Source organism: Phaeoacremonium minimum (genome assembly GCF_000392275.1).
Source record: "Phaeoacremonium minimum UCRPA7 unplaced genomic scaffold PA7_03_scaffold_560, whole genome shotgun sequence".
Lineage (NCBI taxonomy): Eukaryota > Fungi > Ascomycota > Sordariomycetes > Togniniales > Togniniaceae > Phaeoacremonium > Phaeoacremonium minimum.
This window is the reverse complement of record NW_006921462.1, coordinates 304,249-318,878: the sequence shown is the minus strand read 5'-3', so window position 1 is coordinate 318,878 and position 14,630 is coordinate 304,249. Positions and strand designations below refer to the sequence as shown.

Here is a 14,630-nt window from a genome sequence, read left to right as displayed (position 1 = left end):
ATGTTTGCAGTACCAGGTTGGTCCGTCTCAGCGGACAAGCTGAAGTCGGAGATCACAAACTCAGCTGCAAATGGTGATCCATCCGCACCAAAGCCCAAGAAGCGCAAGAGACCTGGACGGACAAATGAAAACGTCACGGCCGCCAACGTCGCTGACCTCTGGGAAAGAGTGATAGAGCACAAGGATGTGCCGAAGAAATCGGCTGAAAAGAAGCCTAAGGACGAGAAGGAAAAGCAGGAAAAGCGTGAGAAGAAGCGCCAAAAGACCGAATCTACTCAAGACACAATTCCGAAGAAGGATTCTGTGAAGTCACCTAAGCAGGTTAACTCGGCTAGCAAGTCAGAGCACAAGTCTGAAAAGAAGCAGAAGAGAGAAAAGAAGGACAAGAAGAAGAAGCACCATGATGAGAGCAAGTCCAAAGAGCAGCCAGACGCCCAAGCCACCTCACCGCAGGCTCAGCAACTCGTCCCAGCACCGAAGCCGGCACCGAAACTGACGCCTTTGCAAGCTTCTATGCGCGAGAAGCTTGTGTCTGCTCGATTCCGGCACTTGAACGAGACTTTGTACACCCGACCATCCGCCGAGGCCTACCAGCTCTTCCAGGACTCGCCCGAGATGTTCCAGGAGTACCACGAGGGCTTCCGCCGCCAGGTCGGCGTGTGGCCCGAGAATCCCGTGGACGGCTACATCGCCGACATACGGCAGCGCGGGCGCGCGCGGTACCCTCCCAAGGACCAGCACCGGCGGCACCACGCTCCGCACCAGGCGGCGCGGGGCGGCGCGCAGCCCCTGCCACGGACGGACGGGACGTGCGTGATCGCGGACCTGGGGTGCGGCGACGCGCGGCTGGCGTCGGAGCTGCAGGCCGACAAGCGCAAGCTGCGGCTCGAGGTGCTCAGCTACGACCTACACAGCCCGGCCGAGTTCGTCACCAAGGCGGACATTGCCAACCTGCCGCTCGCCGACGGCGCGGTCGACCTGGCCATTTTCTGCCTCGCGCTCATGGGCACCAACTGGGTTGATTTTGTCGAGGAGGCGTACCGCGTGCTGCGGTGGAAGGGCGAGCTGTGGATCGCCGAGATCAAGAGTCGCTTCGGCGCCGTGGGAGGTGGCAAGAAGGGCGGCGGTGGCCCGGGCAAGGTGGTTGAGCACAGCGTCGGGAACCGCAAGAAGGCCGCCGCGGCCGGGAAGAAGGGCAAATCCAAGGATGGTGACGACCCCGAAGCAAACGAGACGGAGCTCGCGGTTGAAGTTGACGGCGTCGAGGACAAGCGTCAGCAGACAGACGTGTCCGCCTTTCTCGAAGCTCTTCGGAAGCGGGGCTTTATCCTACAAGGCGAGGCTGAGGAAGCGGTTGACCTTAGCAACAAGATGTTTGTCAAAATGCGCTTTGTCAAGGCACTATCACCGGTCAAGGGCAAGGGGGTGGCGGCTGCTAAGGCGAGAGAAGCAGCGTTCGACGGGCAGAGGAAGATGAAGAAAAAGTTCATCGAAGATGAAGCCGACGGAGAAGTCAACGAGGCAAAAATCCTGAAGCCATGCGTGTACAAGATCCGTTAAGGGGGGTGACGTTGGCACGTATATTAATTCTAGAGGCTAGCTATTACTAGATCCTTTGGCTGTGGGAGCCTGACATCCTGCTGTAAAACAGAAAACTGTAGCGACAGCAGCACGTAGAACAAATCAGTGACCACCAACATACGCCAGAGCGAAGCGATCTACAAACAGGGGGGGTGAGAAGACCAAGATAAACCAAAAATACGTTCCGATGCTTAAAATGACCCTATGCGCTAGCGATGTCATACGCCGATTGACGCCCTCTAGAATCTGTGATGTTCCGAGCCCTGTACTGACCTTCGCTATGCCATATCCGTCCGTGCCGAGCTTTGTATGTTTGCGTGTATCTTTTCAACCCTGGAAGAGCAGGCCGGCAGCATACTCCACGTTACCTCCAGTGGCCTGCAATGCATTGATTGCTGCTTCTCTCGAGAAGCCCAGCTGCATGAGCTGTTCGATCGCCTCATTCGGAAATGTCTGGCTGGGGGGGTTCGAAGGTGGTGGTGCCTGGCGTATAGGAGTTTGTGAAGATGAAGGGGCTGGTGGTGCCGGAGGTCCTCCAGGACCCCCAGGAGCAGAGACAGCGCCGGATCGCGCACCAATCGTGGTGCCTCCAGGTCCACTAATTGTCGGTTCTTCCACCATGGCTTCCTCGGATTCCTTGGGAATATCTGCCTCTCCCAGGAAGGGTATCTCCACACCCTGGATGATGAGCTTGTCCTTAGCCAAGTCTATACTTGCTTGGTGGCGCTTGAGCATATCGAGGCCCAGAAGGAGATCCACGGACTTGCCCTCCATCACAGTGAAACTGCAAGGCAAGAATAAACTCCCAATCTTGATCTGGGCAGAGTGTACCCGACCAATAATGTTTGCTGTACCAACGCCACGGGCAATTCCAGCAAACCGCTTGTCAATCAGACGCATGATGCCACAAGCCTCAGCAGAAGCGGGTGACATGATGGTTGCCTGTGCACCCGAGTCCACCAACGCCTTCAGTTTGTGTCCGTTAACCTCGACATCAACATACAGCAGGTGTACACGGCCGAAAACTATTTGGAGAGTCAGTACAAGTTGCGAAAGCGCGCACTCGATGCAAGGGGGTGGTGCTCACCCTCGGGGTTATGCTCCATAGCATTCTGAAGATTCTCCATGACCCGTTCCTGTCGAATGATCTCCTCGATCTTAGCTTGGGCCTCGATGTCGAAGGGGTCGGCGTTGAGAGCAGCGATTTGTCGTTGGCGCTCGGCACGTTCCCTCCGCTCACGATCATAGCTCTCGTTGAACAGCTGTGCAAATCTCTGAGGGTCCTCTAGAGCAGCCGCCAGCTGGGGTTGCTGCCTCAGCGCCTCAGCGCGTAGTCTCGGGTCTCCGAGGATCTGGAGGCGGATCAACTCAGGATCCTGACCGGCCCCGGCCTCTGGCCGCCTGCGTTCTTGCTGCTGCTGTCCCCTACTTGCCACGGGCACTCCTGTGCTCCCCCGCATGTCTCTAACATGCAGGGCTAGCATTTCCCCGTCGCCTATCCTGAGCTGTTCCATTGTCTTGGTATCATCTGTTATGAGCTGGCCGTTGTGGTAAAGGTGCTGTGCTGTGGGGTGGATCTGTGTTTCGGCTTGGATGGAGTTTCGTAGCGTCTCCAGGGTCATGTCGGGGAAGACATCTAGTGACAGAAGATCCTGGTCCTCGACCTCGGGATTGGTGATGCTGAGCGTGATCCGCCTGTGTCGGCTGTCAGCTTCCGTTTGCAGCATAGGGATGATGGCCTGGTAGCCGCAACATAGCACTCACATTTTCACGATAGAACGGCTGCTGTCATCCGATGCAGGTACGTCGAGGGTGTGGGTATGGCTCGGGTCTGTGACTTCTAGACAGACGAGTGAGATATGACAGGTAAGGAAGTCTATGCAGACTGGCTTGTTTCAGTGCAATAGCGGTGCTTGAGCCGGCGCTTGGTTGTTGTGCTGGAAGAGCTGCACGTAGCGTAGTCGTGAAGCCTCGGCAGGGTGATCGTGGTGGAAAAGAAGCGGGCAATAGCAAGGCGTGTCAAGAGCCTTGGAGGATTTTCCTTCCGTCGGGGCAGGAGAGGTGGTGGAGGAATGTAGAGTGTAGAGGTGAGTGGATGGAGGGATGGAAGCTTAGAGAAGTTGAGGCGGCGGCGGGCAGGTACATTAGCATAGCGTAAGCAAAGAATGACGACGGTCTGGAGCAATACCAAGCTACCGGCCCAGACCAGGCGGCCGGCAAGCCTGTTAACCCGCTACTCCGTCAGCGGACCAACATGGGGTTTCCAGTGGATTGGACTGCGCGAATGCCCTGCTGCGACACCCCAATGAGCTTAGCATTGAGTGGTTTCAGAAGGGTACAGGACTAACGGGTCGGCGACCCAGGGATCTGAAGCCGGCGATGCGGGAGAGGTGGGGCTGGCACACCTCCCCGAGCACCCCTCCAAGGCAGCAGGTGGGATGCGTGGATACTTACGGCGCAGAACTAAGTAGGGGACTACCTACCTTAATTCAGCTGTCATGCCAGCAAACAGAGGCTAAGTCTTTTGGAAATAGACGGCAAGGCTTTCCAGGGTGATTCAGAGCTCTACATATATGATTCCAAGCAACTAATGTGACTCGAAGAGCACCATAAACATATTATCAGCCCTAGGAAGCAGAAGGAGAGTCGTTTCTTGTCAGACATGTGAAAATACGTCAGCTGGGAGGGGCAACGGAAACAGAACAGAAACACAACAACCGGTCAGGAGTTCTTCTATTTTGGTATGGTATGGTATGGTATGGTATGTATGCCTTAAGACTATATAGAGTTGCACATACAGGGCAGGGCTTACATGATGAACCTGGCTCCTGGCAATCCTCACATCGGATGAGCTTTATCTCTATCTCGCTCGGATGGCAAATCTAGCTACTCTACATGCCATGCCCATCCGTATGCCTTGTTTGTGCTGACCTGCTCACATCTTTCGGGTATTTAGGTACTCTTTGCAACCCTACTTCACATTGCCCTGAATCCTAACCCCTCCCCCCCCCCTTTGCCGCAGCCTTGCCTGCCCTATCTGGGTATCCTGCAGACCCCTCGCATCTCCTTGCAGCATGTGGACCAAGAAAGCACATCTCTGGTTCTTGGCCTCGGAAGTCATACCGGCATGTTCTCCATCTGCTTTGGGTTGACCGCCACGAGCGTTGGCGACGGGGAGCTGGTTCAGCAGAGGCAGATACGAAGCTGCTCACATAGTCTCCTTACTCGAAGTGCTTGGTGCAGTGCGACACCATGGCATGTCGAGGCCAACACAACTCGTCCTGCACACCTACCTAGGTGTAGAGGTAGGAAACTAAGTTTAGCCTGTGCTAGGTTTGCGTCGGTTGGGGGCGACGATCAATCAACCCGGGTTGATGCAACCTGAAAGGATGCACTCTACTGTACGGACGGATGGTGGACAGCGGCATCCACGCCAACTTTATACCGACCTGCAGTTGCATCTCCCCGCCCGCGGGGGCTCACAGACACGAATGAACGTTCGAGAAGGCGGCTCCCACTGCAATGACCGTCTTCTCCGCATATATCCCTGTATGACCGTCAGTTACACAGGCGCTTCTACCCATCCAAAGCCGATTCAATGCGAGCTCCTCAAGCTGGAGTGGGCTTCAAGCCGTTCAGACCGAGTACATCACAGCATTGATATACGTGTTCACGGAGATGGCTATGACGCCCAAGCTGCTTTGAGTGTCTGGCTCTTCACTCCTCTGACGGCACCAATCTCCAAGATTCCTGCCACGCAGTGGTGAGGACGTTGTCCAGCCCCCACTATACAGGTGGTTCTCTGCCCAGGTGGGTGTAAGTGCAGGCCTACTTAGCCATAAGTGATTCTGACTGCAGCAACTCGATCGAGCTCATTGGTACTTTTGAGGAACTCTGGATCACGATGGGTTTACTCGAAATGGAATCTCCACTTGAGCTTGCATGTATCGCAATATTTCTTCCTGGACCTTGCTGTGCCAATGCAGCCGTGTGGCCAAGCCTCGTGTGAGCGCCACTGAAATGGCGGAGACGGATCATGTAAGCCTTTACACATCGGAAACTAGCTAGGTGACTTCATATAGTCATTGTTTGTCCTACACAACTCCTGCGGCTCTAGAGCCTGGGCTGATTCAGAGACCTGCGTTTAATCACGGGCTACTGTCCGTCCACCATCTGGCTCAAATATCTCATGATAAATGCAACTGCTTAGTCAAACTGTATTTCAGCAACCACGAGCAATCTCTTGAACCTTTGGTAGTATGGCTGTTCAGAAGTCCCTTCGAAACTCTAGTAAGTCATATTGATCCGTTGCGTTGGTCAAGCTTAATCCGGTGAAGACTCGTTGGGATTGGATCGTGTCTCATCTAAAGGTTCTGTCATAGGACCATCATTCCTACGACATCGTTTTGAACTCTCCCTTCTGAGAGAGCTCCTGAAGAGAGCCTGCCTACCACTTGGATGCACTTAGCAGATCCTTTTTCTTTTTTGCTCAATGGTTCCATAAATAGAGCGTGTGCCGCTGTTCTGGCTGCCGTTTTTACTGAGCATTGACCCACCTTTTCTGGTAGTGCAGAGCAGCCCCAATAAGTACATTTAGACCGGCGCTTATATACATGATCATACCTACGTAGGGAGGTAGGTCTTCTTCCAAGCTCACCATAGCGATCTATTCAAAGTTGTAGATTAGATACCTAAGGTATGCCTTATACAGTAGGTAGTTTCATCACCAGCCAGTCATATCGAGAGGCAGTCAACGGCAGCTCTCAATACTAGACAGCAACCCTTCATCAAGTGAACCCTCATTACACCCCTTCTACAATACCCAGCGAAGAGCAGTGTTGATCGAAATCAATAAACAGAACGCTCCTGCCAAGCTCGTCTTTTCCAAGGGTGTGCTTGACAAGTATTCATTGACTGCAGACGGACGGTAGGTTAACTACTTAGGTAGGTAGCCATGACTATATGGAAGCAGACAAAATAGACTTTTGGTCATGGCATGTTGCCAATGGAAAGTAAGGGCACCGCTGCTTCCCGATTTTACAAAGTGATAGAGCGACAAGACGTTCGTGCTTACTACTACAATAACCTCCTACCTCAGTTACCATTTCACAGCTACAGAGGAAGAGCCTTAGAAACAGCCGAGACAACAGGAAGTCAAGTATGCAGGTCGAACTTGACGTTCACAATCATGATAGTCACAAGCCGCCTGTCAGAAACTGATGGTCCACGTCAAGCCTCTGCGTCGCCGCACCCTGAACCACACATACCAATTCGGGCTGTACGGTAATGTCTCTTCCATTTTGCGACTGGGTGCTGGCCATGCACTGTTGTACTGGTGTCCTACAGGATTGTCTTATGCCAAGAAGGTGCATTTAGATCAAAGTGTCTATAGAGGAAAACGTTCCATGGCTATGTTTACTACCTCAGAATAGAAGTCCGTGATCATCTGTGCCTTCCTGTATGCTTTGAGAAACGTAATTTCGTATTCACTCGCTCACATGCAATCTCTCCTGCCAGAATTTGATGCTAGCGAGGATGTATATGCAAGTAGACAATTCCCAATTGTCACTGCCGATGTCCTCGATACTATAGACCCGGTCTGCCTCTCTATCCTTGACTGGATACTAATACTGAATTGTTTGTGTTGCAAAAACCATGCGGAAGGAACTATTCATTTTCTCTTGACGTAGTCTCTAGCCATATATCCCCCCCAGCTTTGTCTATTATTGTTGTTGTTCTTCTTCCTCTCTTCATTTTCCTCTCTTCATCTTCCTCTCCATCTTCTCCTCTCCATCTTCCTGATCGCCATCACCATTTTCCTCAGCATGTTCTCCTCTCTCTCCCCCTCTCTTTGATGAACTGCCTGTTCCCCCTATCCACTTAATTCGTGTCTCTCCTTGTTCGCTCAAGCCCTCTGTCCTTACATGCGCTGCACCACAGCCGAATCCCCGAGCCATCACCATCTAGCTTGATTTTCGTCTTGATCCCTCCTTGTTTATGCTTCGTGTATTCCCTTGTCTTCGATGCCTTTAGTGTATCAACCGTACGATTAGCAACAAAACAATCATGTTCAATGCTCTGGATTGAACTCACCAGCCTTTGACTGGATTAAACGATTTCTACGTTTCTTTTCCCTACTCTTGATGGTGTAAGTCTGTTCCATCCTGACACTTCAGAATCGTACTGACGGAGTAATACCCAGGCAACTCGCCCTCTCACCAGGACTTGTCGATTAAGTCAGCCCCTATTCCTTAGCTCGTCCTAGCCCTTTCGTCTCAATGCCTCAGCATACATCCCAGCTCCTCCCTACCTCAACAGTGTTGTCACTGTTTACGAGGGCTGTTTCAACAGTCTGTGGAGAGTGGTGTATCATCATTGGCATTAGTTGAAGGTGAGGCCCCCAGTGAAGAGCATCGTTACGATCTGAGCTTCGGCAAAGAGGACATACAACGTCTGAGGGGACCTCATAATGTCAGCGTGAGCTGACAGCTCACTTTTTGCAACTTCTAGGGGACCACCTTGCCTCAGAATCGATGGGCTGCCGGGCAGCTGCTATCATCATTGGCTGTGAGAGCACGATTTGGGACTTCTGATGGTGACGATGACGACAATGAAGTGTGTTCGGAAGATAACTTGATCGACAGCATCGTGGGCCGAGTAGAAAGAGAGCATGCATGCACTTGCTTGCACTGGTGCTGTCAATTATCCAGTATTTAATCAATGGCAATCTTGGGCGTGAGCTTTCGCATCGTGGGATATGATTTGATACAAGAGATGTTTCCGTGCTGTGTCTTTGCGATTGACGCTCCTTGCTGAGAGCACCTAGGCATTATGAGTGGCTACGTCGTCTGTTGGAGAGTGTCGATCTATGGCCTTCGAGCGTACACCACGCACGCACGAGCGCACGCGCATGCCTTAGTGTCAAGTGACGAGATATATGGAAAAGACGGACGATTTGTTTAGTCGGATCTGATTAGTCTGATAGGCACAAAGAGTTGGCTGTCTCGAAGAAGAAGAAAAAGAAAGGAGAAAAATAGAAGAGGTCAAGTAAGATAGTTTTTAAGGGCAGCTGGTGAGTTTTGACTTCCATGTTGGCAGACAGAAAACGCACGCTATTGGCGTTGCCAAGAGAATCCTTGGTTCTGTTAGAGTCACAGAGACAATACCGACGTGACACACGACCAGGTAACGATGGGCATTTGCTTTCAAAACCCAGGGTCATTGAGCACCTTACCTAGGTAGATATGGTGGTGTGCAGGAAGGGGACTCATTTGATCTTTTTCTTCCTTGCTTTCGTTCTTCGCGCGCGCATCCACTGCTGAAGTCCAACGCACGGGCCAGGCGGGCGAATCAAAAGTGGCAATCCAATTCTTTCCTGAGTTGAAAATTCGTATTTCTTGCCGTACTGTTGACTCGTCCAAGTTTTCTCAACGTACATGTTAGAGCACCCCTCGTTTAGAGACGCTCCATACTCTTTCGCCAGGTCAATAAACATTAGGTCTTCAAGGATGAAGATATTGAATGTTGAGAATCACGATATTCATTGAGGTTTCGGAGATTCTATTAAGCACCATGGTCTATCAGCCTCTATAAGGGTAGTAATACTTTGTTGGTCAGGTAGTGATACCCTTGTCGAGTTAACATTCATCACCATAGCGGACGAGTACTCGCTTGATGTCAAAAATGTATGGGCTTCCGTTTTCATTGATGAAACCTGGCTAAACGAGCTCTGGGTCAACGTCCGAGTTGTCAACTACTCTTTCTTTTCCGTGGGCAGCTGGATTGGGTTGGGATTCAAGTTGGGGTAGCTCACGTTCACCTCACTCCACCTCCACCTACCGACCGACCTTTTGCCTCCCTAGGCCAGCTGGGGCCAGTTTGGAGACGGCAGGACATCCCATTGCCAACAAAACCGGTCACGCGACTGGAAATGATATTCATTTCATCCATTCACTGGTGGCTCGACTCTTCAAACAAACTCCTGCCCAACCAACACTGCAGTTTGCTTGCTGCATGTCCCGATTCATCCTTTCTAAGGTTTCTCCCACTTTGTCCTCTCTCCACTCTACACCTTGCCGCCCCTCTGTCACCTCGAACTCATCCCAGGTCCCACTTACAAGACCCTCCCACCGCATTAGGTCACCTTATTGAGAGCGAGCTCTTTCAACTGGACCACCATGCCAGTTTCTTCTGATCCAGAGGTGGCGAATCCTACGCCCTCGATCGAGGAGTCCGACAGCGGTGCCATCGACGATGGCGACGGCGATGATGAATTGTCAGTCAGACCTCAATTTCCTATTTAGGCCCACGCCTTACACAGGTGACGGGAGTTCAGGGCGCCCCCCCGAGAGACATGCACCTAGCCTCCGGTCTTGGCGTCACCCCGTCTACGACCTCTACACAGGACGTAAAAGCTAACCCCAGTTGCACAGCGTCATGATTCAGCGAAGCATCAGCGCGAAGCGACGAGAGGCAAAGGGTAACTGCTCTGACAATCGCATCCAGGAGCTTCTGCCCTTTCCTTTTGCGCCGAATATCAGGCCGTTGACCATATCCGACTTGCAGTCCTGCGTTGCGTTGGAGAATGCTGCATTCCCTCATCCGGAGCACAGAGCCACCCCCGAGAAGGTAAGCTTGCGAACAGCTCTTCCTATCCTTATTTCATAAGAAATCTATTTCCTGAGCCCCTGAGTTCGCCATCCTCAATACTGGCGAGAAGATCTTCAGAAACACATATGCAATGCTACATAACACTACTCACACAAGTGACCCTGCTACAGTTCGAATACCGCCTCACTACCTGCCCAGAGCTGAGCCTGGGAATCTTCTGCACTGTCGTCCCTGATCATGCAAAGGACTTCCAGGTGGAGACACTGGCGACAGCTCACCCGGTCGAGACCGATCGAGCGGACCACGCCGTGAGCGTTCTCCTAGCTCACATCATCGCCACGGCCTCTAATGCGGAGGTAGTCACCGACAAGGACATGAGCATCCCGGCGGGCTGGAGGGCGGCTCACGGGAAGAAGGCCGAGGTGGGCCATCAGGAAGGCGGCCGCACGGTGTGCATTCACTCCCTCGCCGTGGCGCCGAAGCTCCATGGTTGTGGCCTGGGCAAATTAATCATGAAGTCGTACCTTCAGCAGATCAACAACTCTGCCGCTGCGGATCGTATCGCTTTGATTTGCCAAGATGTCAGTCTTGTGGATTGCGGTCAACTGCGCAAAGTGAAAGGCTAACTTTATTTCAGTATCTGGTATCCTACTATGAGCGCTTCGGCTTCAAGCACAAGGGAGAAAGCAAGGCAGAGTTTGGAGGAGGTGGCTGGCACGATATGGTAAATATGAACAGTCTATACTGAGCTTTAAATCATTAGACGCCTATAAGCTAACAAATATGCACCAGACCTTTGACTTTGCCGGTTCTGATAAGCCGCCCAACTGAAATGAATTTGACAGGCAAGGCGGCTCTGTGTATGCTCCAGGCATGGAACCGCCTATCGAGCTAGCCACCAGCTGGCCATTTGCGAGTTGTTGGCTTCACAAAGCCCCCTTGAACATAGCATTGGGTTTCCCCGCGTCTTCTTGCTCGCATAAAAAGCGGTCATCTAACGTTATCTCATTTGCAAAATGATAAAGCAAGGAACGGTCAAGGGGCAAAGATCTTCTTCGTTCGTTCAAGTGCATGTGGCACGGCGTCTTGGCGTTTCTCTGGCTTGTTTTATTTCGAGTGTAAGAATAGACAAAGGCATCTTCAATAGACGTCGATTTCTTCTAATCACTGGCTTTGTATTTCAGGCGGTAGGCCTCTGTTCTTCTGACATCGTCCCCAGAGGCGAAGCTCTTCATGCCCTCGATGATGTCGTCCAGTGTCAGGATCGCGAGGATAGGAATGCTGTACTCCTTGCGCATCTGGCCGATGGCGCTCGGCCCGGGTTTGCTGTCGTCGCCGTCCGCGGCGGGCAGCTTCTCCATGCGGTCCACCGCCACGATAATGCCCACGACGATGCCCCCCTCCTTGCGGATCTTCTCGATGGCCTCTCTCTTGGCGGTGCCGGCCGTGACGACGTCGTCCACGATCAGGACCTTCTGGCCCTTCAACGGCGCACCCACAATGTTGCCGCCCTCGCCGTGGTCCTTGGCCTCCTTGCGGTCGAACGAGTAGCACGTCTGCGCGTAGTGAGCCGGGTCGAGCTCGGCCAGCTTGTCGACTGTGGCGGTCGCCAGGGGAATGCCCTTGTAAGCGGGGCCGAAGACGACATCGAACTCTAGCCCGATCTGCTCGCGTGCCTCGATGATGGCGCTGGCGTATGCGGTCGAAATGGCGCGCAGTAAGTCTGCGCGGTAGAAGTTGCCTGCGTTGAAGAAGTAGGGGGATATGCGCTTCGACTTGAGCTCAAAGGTGCCGAACTTGAGTGCCCCGCCATCGATGGCCGCCTGCAGGAAGGTCGCCTTGTAAGGCGCGAGGGTTTGGCTTGCCATGGTTTTAGATCTGATACTGGATAGAGAATGTCGTATACGCAATCAATTGGCTTGAGACCCTTCAGAACGAGTCGTCTTGCATATGAAATAACTTGAATTATCGGAATCTTACTTGCCCGACTGCTTGTTTTTCGGCCAAGAAGTCCTGAATAACTATAAAATTTCCAGCCAATGCGGGGCATACAATACATGTAGTGGGGTCCCCTGCCGGCGCATTTTGCAACTCATAGGAACCTCGCCGCCGCCCTTATCGATAAGTAGCCGCAGATAATTTTTTGATAGGGGAAGAAATTTATCCAAGCCAGCCCAGCCCGCCGAAACTCTCACCGATTGCCCTCACTTTTACACATACTAGGCCGCCACCGAACAGACTTGCCCGCCATGAAGTCTGCCACGAGCTGGAAGGACATTCCCCCGGTCCCTACGTCGACCGAATTCCTCGATGTCGTGCTCTCACGCACACAAAGGCGGCTGCCGACTCAGTGCGTTCCACTCAAGATAACCCAATGTTTCGCAGCGAACTGACTTTGTGATGACAGAATTCGAAGCGGCTTCAAGATCAGCCGTATCAGAGGCTTTTACACCAGGAAGGTCAAATTTACCCAGGAGACGATATCTGAGAAGATTGGATCTATTCTGGAGGCTTTCCCACGATTGAACGATATCCACCCGTTCCACCGCGATTTGCTCAACACTCTGTACGATGCGGACCATTTCCGGATTGCCCTCGGTCAGTTGTCGACAGCAAAACATCTCATTGAGACGATCTCTAGGGATTATGTTCGTCTACTGAAGGTTAGTGATATTGTATAAGCCTCTGGAGCGCTGTTCTTCATCGTGCAATGGAGCAGAATCCTAATCCTTTGTATCGCAGTACGGACAAAGTCTCTTCCAATGCAAGCAGCTGAAACGAGCCGGCCTCGGTCGTATGGCCACTATCATCAAGCGACTCAAAGATCCCTTGTCCTACTTGGACCAGGTCCGCCAACATCTTGGCCGTCTGCCATCTATCGACCCCAACACCCGGACACTTTTGGTCTGCGGATACCCCAATGTCGGCAAGAGCAGCTTCTTGCGCAGCGTCAGCCGTGCCGATGTGGATGTTCAGCCATGGGCCTTCACAACCAAGTCGCTCTTCTGCGGCCACTTTGACTACAAGTACCTTAGATTCCAGGTTGTTGATACACCCGGTATTCTTGACCACCCCCTCGAAGAGATGAACGTTATTGAGATGCAGTCGATCACCGCCATTGCTCATCTTCGCGCTGCCATTCTGTACTTTATGGATCTATCAGAGCAGTGCGGCTACACCGTGCAGGCGCAGATGCAGCTTTTCCGAAGCATCAAGCCCTTGTTCGCCAACAAGCTTGTCTTCCTTGTGATCAACAAGATCGACGTTGTCAGGCCAGAAGATCTTGACCCCGAGACAGCCGCTGAGTTACAGTCTCTTCTGAAGTCAGGCGAGGTGGAGATGCTGCAGCTCTCCTGCAATACGCAGGAGGGTGTCCAAACCGTAAAGAACGCCGCGTGCGAGAAGCTCATCCAGGAGAGAGTGGCAGCCAAGCTGAAGGCAGGCACTACCAGCAGCGGCGCCGTGGGTGGCCGTCTTGCGGATGTCATGACCAGAATCCACGTCGCCCAGCCCATGAATGGCACAGTCCGGGAGACCTTCATCCCAGAGGGTGTCAAGAATGTCAGGAAGTATGACAAGAGTGACCCAGAAAGGCGGACGCTCGCGCGGGATATCGAGGAGATGAATGGAGGCGCTGGAGTGTTCAACGTCGACCTCCGTGCTGACTGGTTGCTCGAGAACCCTGACTGGAAGCACGACAAGATTCCTGAGGTCTTTGATGGCAAGAACGTCTATGATTACATCGATCCTGACATCGATGCTAAGCTGGCAGCCCTCGAAGAAGAGGAGGAGCGTCTAGAAGCTGAAGGCTATTATGACTCCGATGAGGAGATCGACGATGACGAGGAGGAAGAGATTCTCACGAAGGCCGAGCAGATCCGGGAGAAGCAGGCGCTCATCCGAAATGAGGCCAGAATGAGGAAGTCTCTGAAGAACCGAGCTATAATCCCCCGAAGCAAGACAAAGAAGCCTCTGTCCGCTCTGGACGACCATCTGGACTCACTAGGTGTTGACACAACGGAGATTGTCGAGAGGGGTAGATCCCAGTCTCGCCCTCGTGGCCGATCTCTGGCAAGGAGTCGCCTCGGTACTGAGGACGCTGACGCTATGGATCTCGATAGCACGCCCAGAGAGCGTTTGAGGTCGAAGAGCAGAGCCCGCAGCCAGCCGGCCACCGACAGACGGCAGGATGGTGTCCAGGATGAGACCGCTAGATCGAAGGCGGAGCGTGTGGCCAAGCTGAGCCAGCGCAAGATGAACAGGATGGCAAGGGCTGGTGAGGCCGACAGACATATTGCCGCAGCGATGCCCAAGCATCTGGTAAGCCCGACTTTTTCCTACATACATGTCTTGTACCCATTGATGCTAATTGTGTACTAGTTCGCCGGCAAGCGTGGCATGGGAAAGACTTCTCGCCGTTAAGACTTCTCGCTTTATGC

General features: G+C 52.8%; 5 protein-coding genes across 5 annotated transcripts; 3 read left to right on the top strand and 2 right to left on the bottom strand.

Moving 5' to 3' along the window:
- UCRPA7_7956 (putative ribosomal rna-processing protein 8 protein) lies at positions 1–1,560 on the top strand (the record flags this gene model as incomplete). Its single annotated transcript, XM_007920476.1, has 1 exon — positions 1–1,560. One exon carries the CDS (start codon positions 1–3, stop codon positions 1,558–1,560), a length of 1,560 nt encoding a protein of 519 aa, XP_007918667.1.
- A 348-nt stretch (positions 1,561–1,908) lies between these two features.
- On the bottom strand, positions 1,909–3,308 carry UCRPA7_7955 (putative dna damage-inducible protein 1 protein; the record flags this gene model as incomplete). The annotated part of the gene is made up of 2 exons (XM_007920475.1): positions 1,909–2,606; positions 2,669–3,308. The coding sequence occupies 2 exons, from the start codon at positions 3,306–3,308 to the stop codon at positions 1,909–1,911; spliced, it is 1,338 nt and encodes a 445-aa protein (XP_007918666.1).
- A 6,450-nt stretch (positions 3,309–9,758) lies between these two features.
- On the top strand, positions 9,759–11,022 carry UCRPA7_7954 (putative polyamine acetyltransferase protein; the record flags this gene model as incomplete). Its single annotated transcript, XM_007920474.1, has 6 exons — positions 9,759–9,860; positions 9,917–9,966; positions 10,014–10,209; positions 10,362–10,772; positions 10,829–10,915; positions 10,984–11,022. 6 exons carry the CDS (start codon positions 9,759–9,761, stop codon positions 11,020–11,022), a joined length of 885 nt encoding a protein of 294 aa, XP_007918665.1.
- Positions 11,023–11,351: 329 nt separating this feature from the next.
- On the bottom strand, positions 11,352–12,059 carry UCRPA7_7953 (putative orotate phosphoribosyltransferase protein; the record flags this gene model as incomplete). The annotated part of the gene is made up of 1 exon (XM_007920473.1): positions 11,352–12,059. One exon carries the CDS (start codon positions 12,057–12,059, stop codon positions 11,352–11,354), a length of 708 nt encoding a protein of 235 aa, XP_007918664.1.
- Positions 12,060–12,440: 381 nt separating this feature from the next.
- Positions 12,441–14,613, top strand: UCRPA7_7952 (putative nucleolar gtp-binding protein 1 protein; the record flags this gene model as incomplete). The annotated part of the gene is made up of 4 exons (XM_007920472.1): positions 12,441–12,541; positions 12,599–12,854; positions 12,934–14,511; positions 14,572–14,613. The coding sequence occupies 4 exons, from the start codon at positions 12,441–12,443 to the stop codon at positions 14,611–14,613; spliced, it is 1,977 nt and encodes a 658-aa protein (XP_007918663.1).
- Between the last annotated feature and the right edge of the window lie 17 nt (positions 14,614–14,630).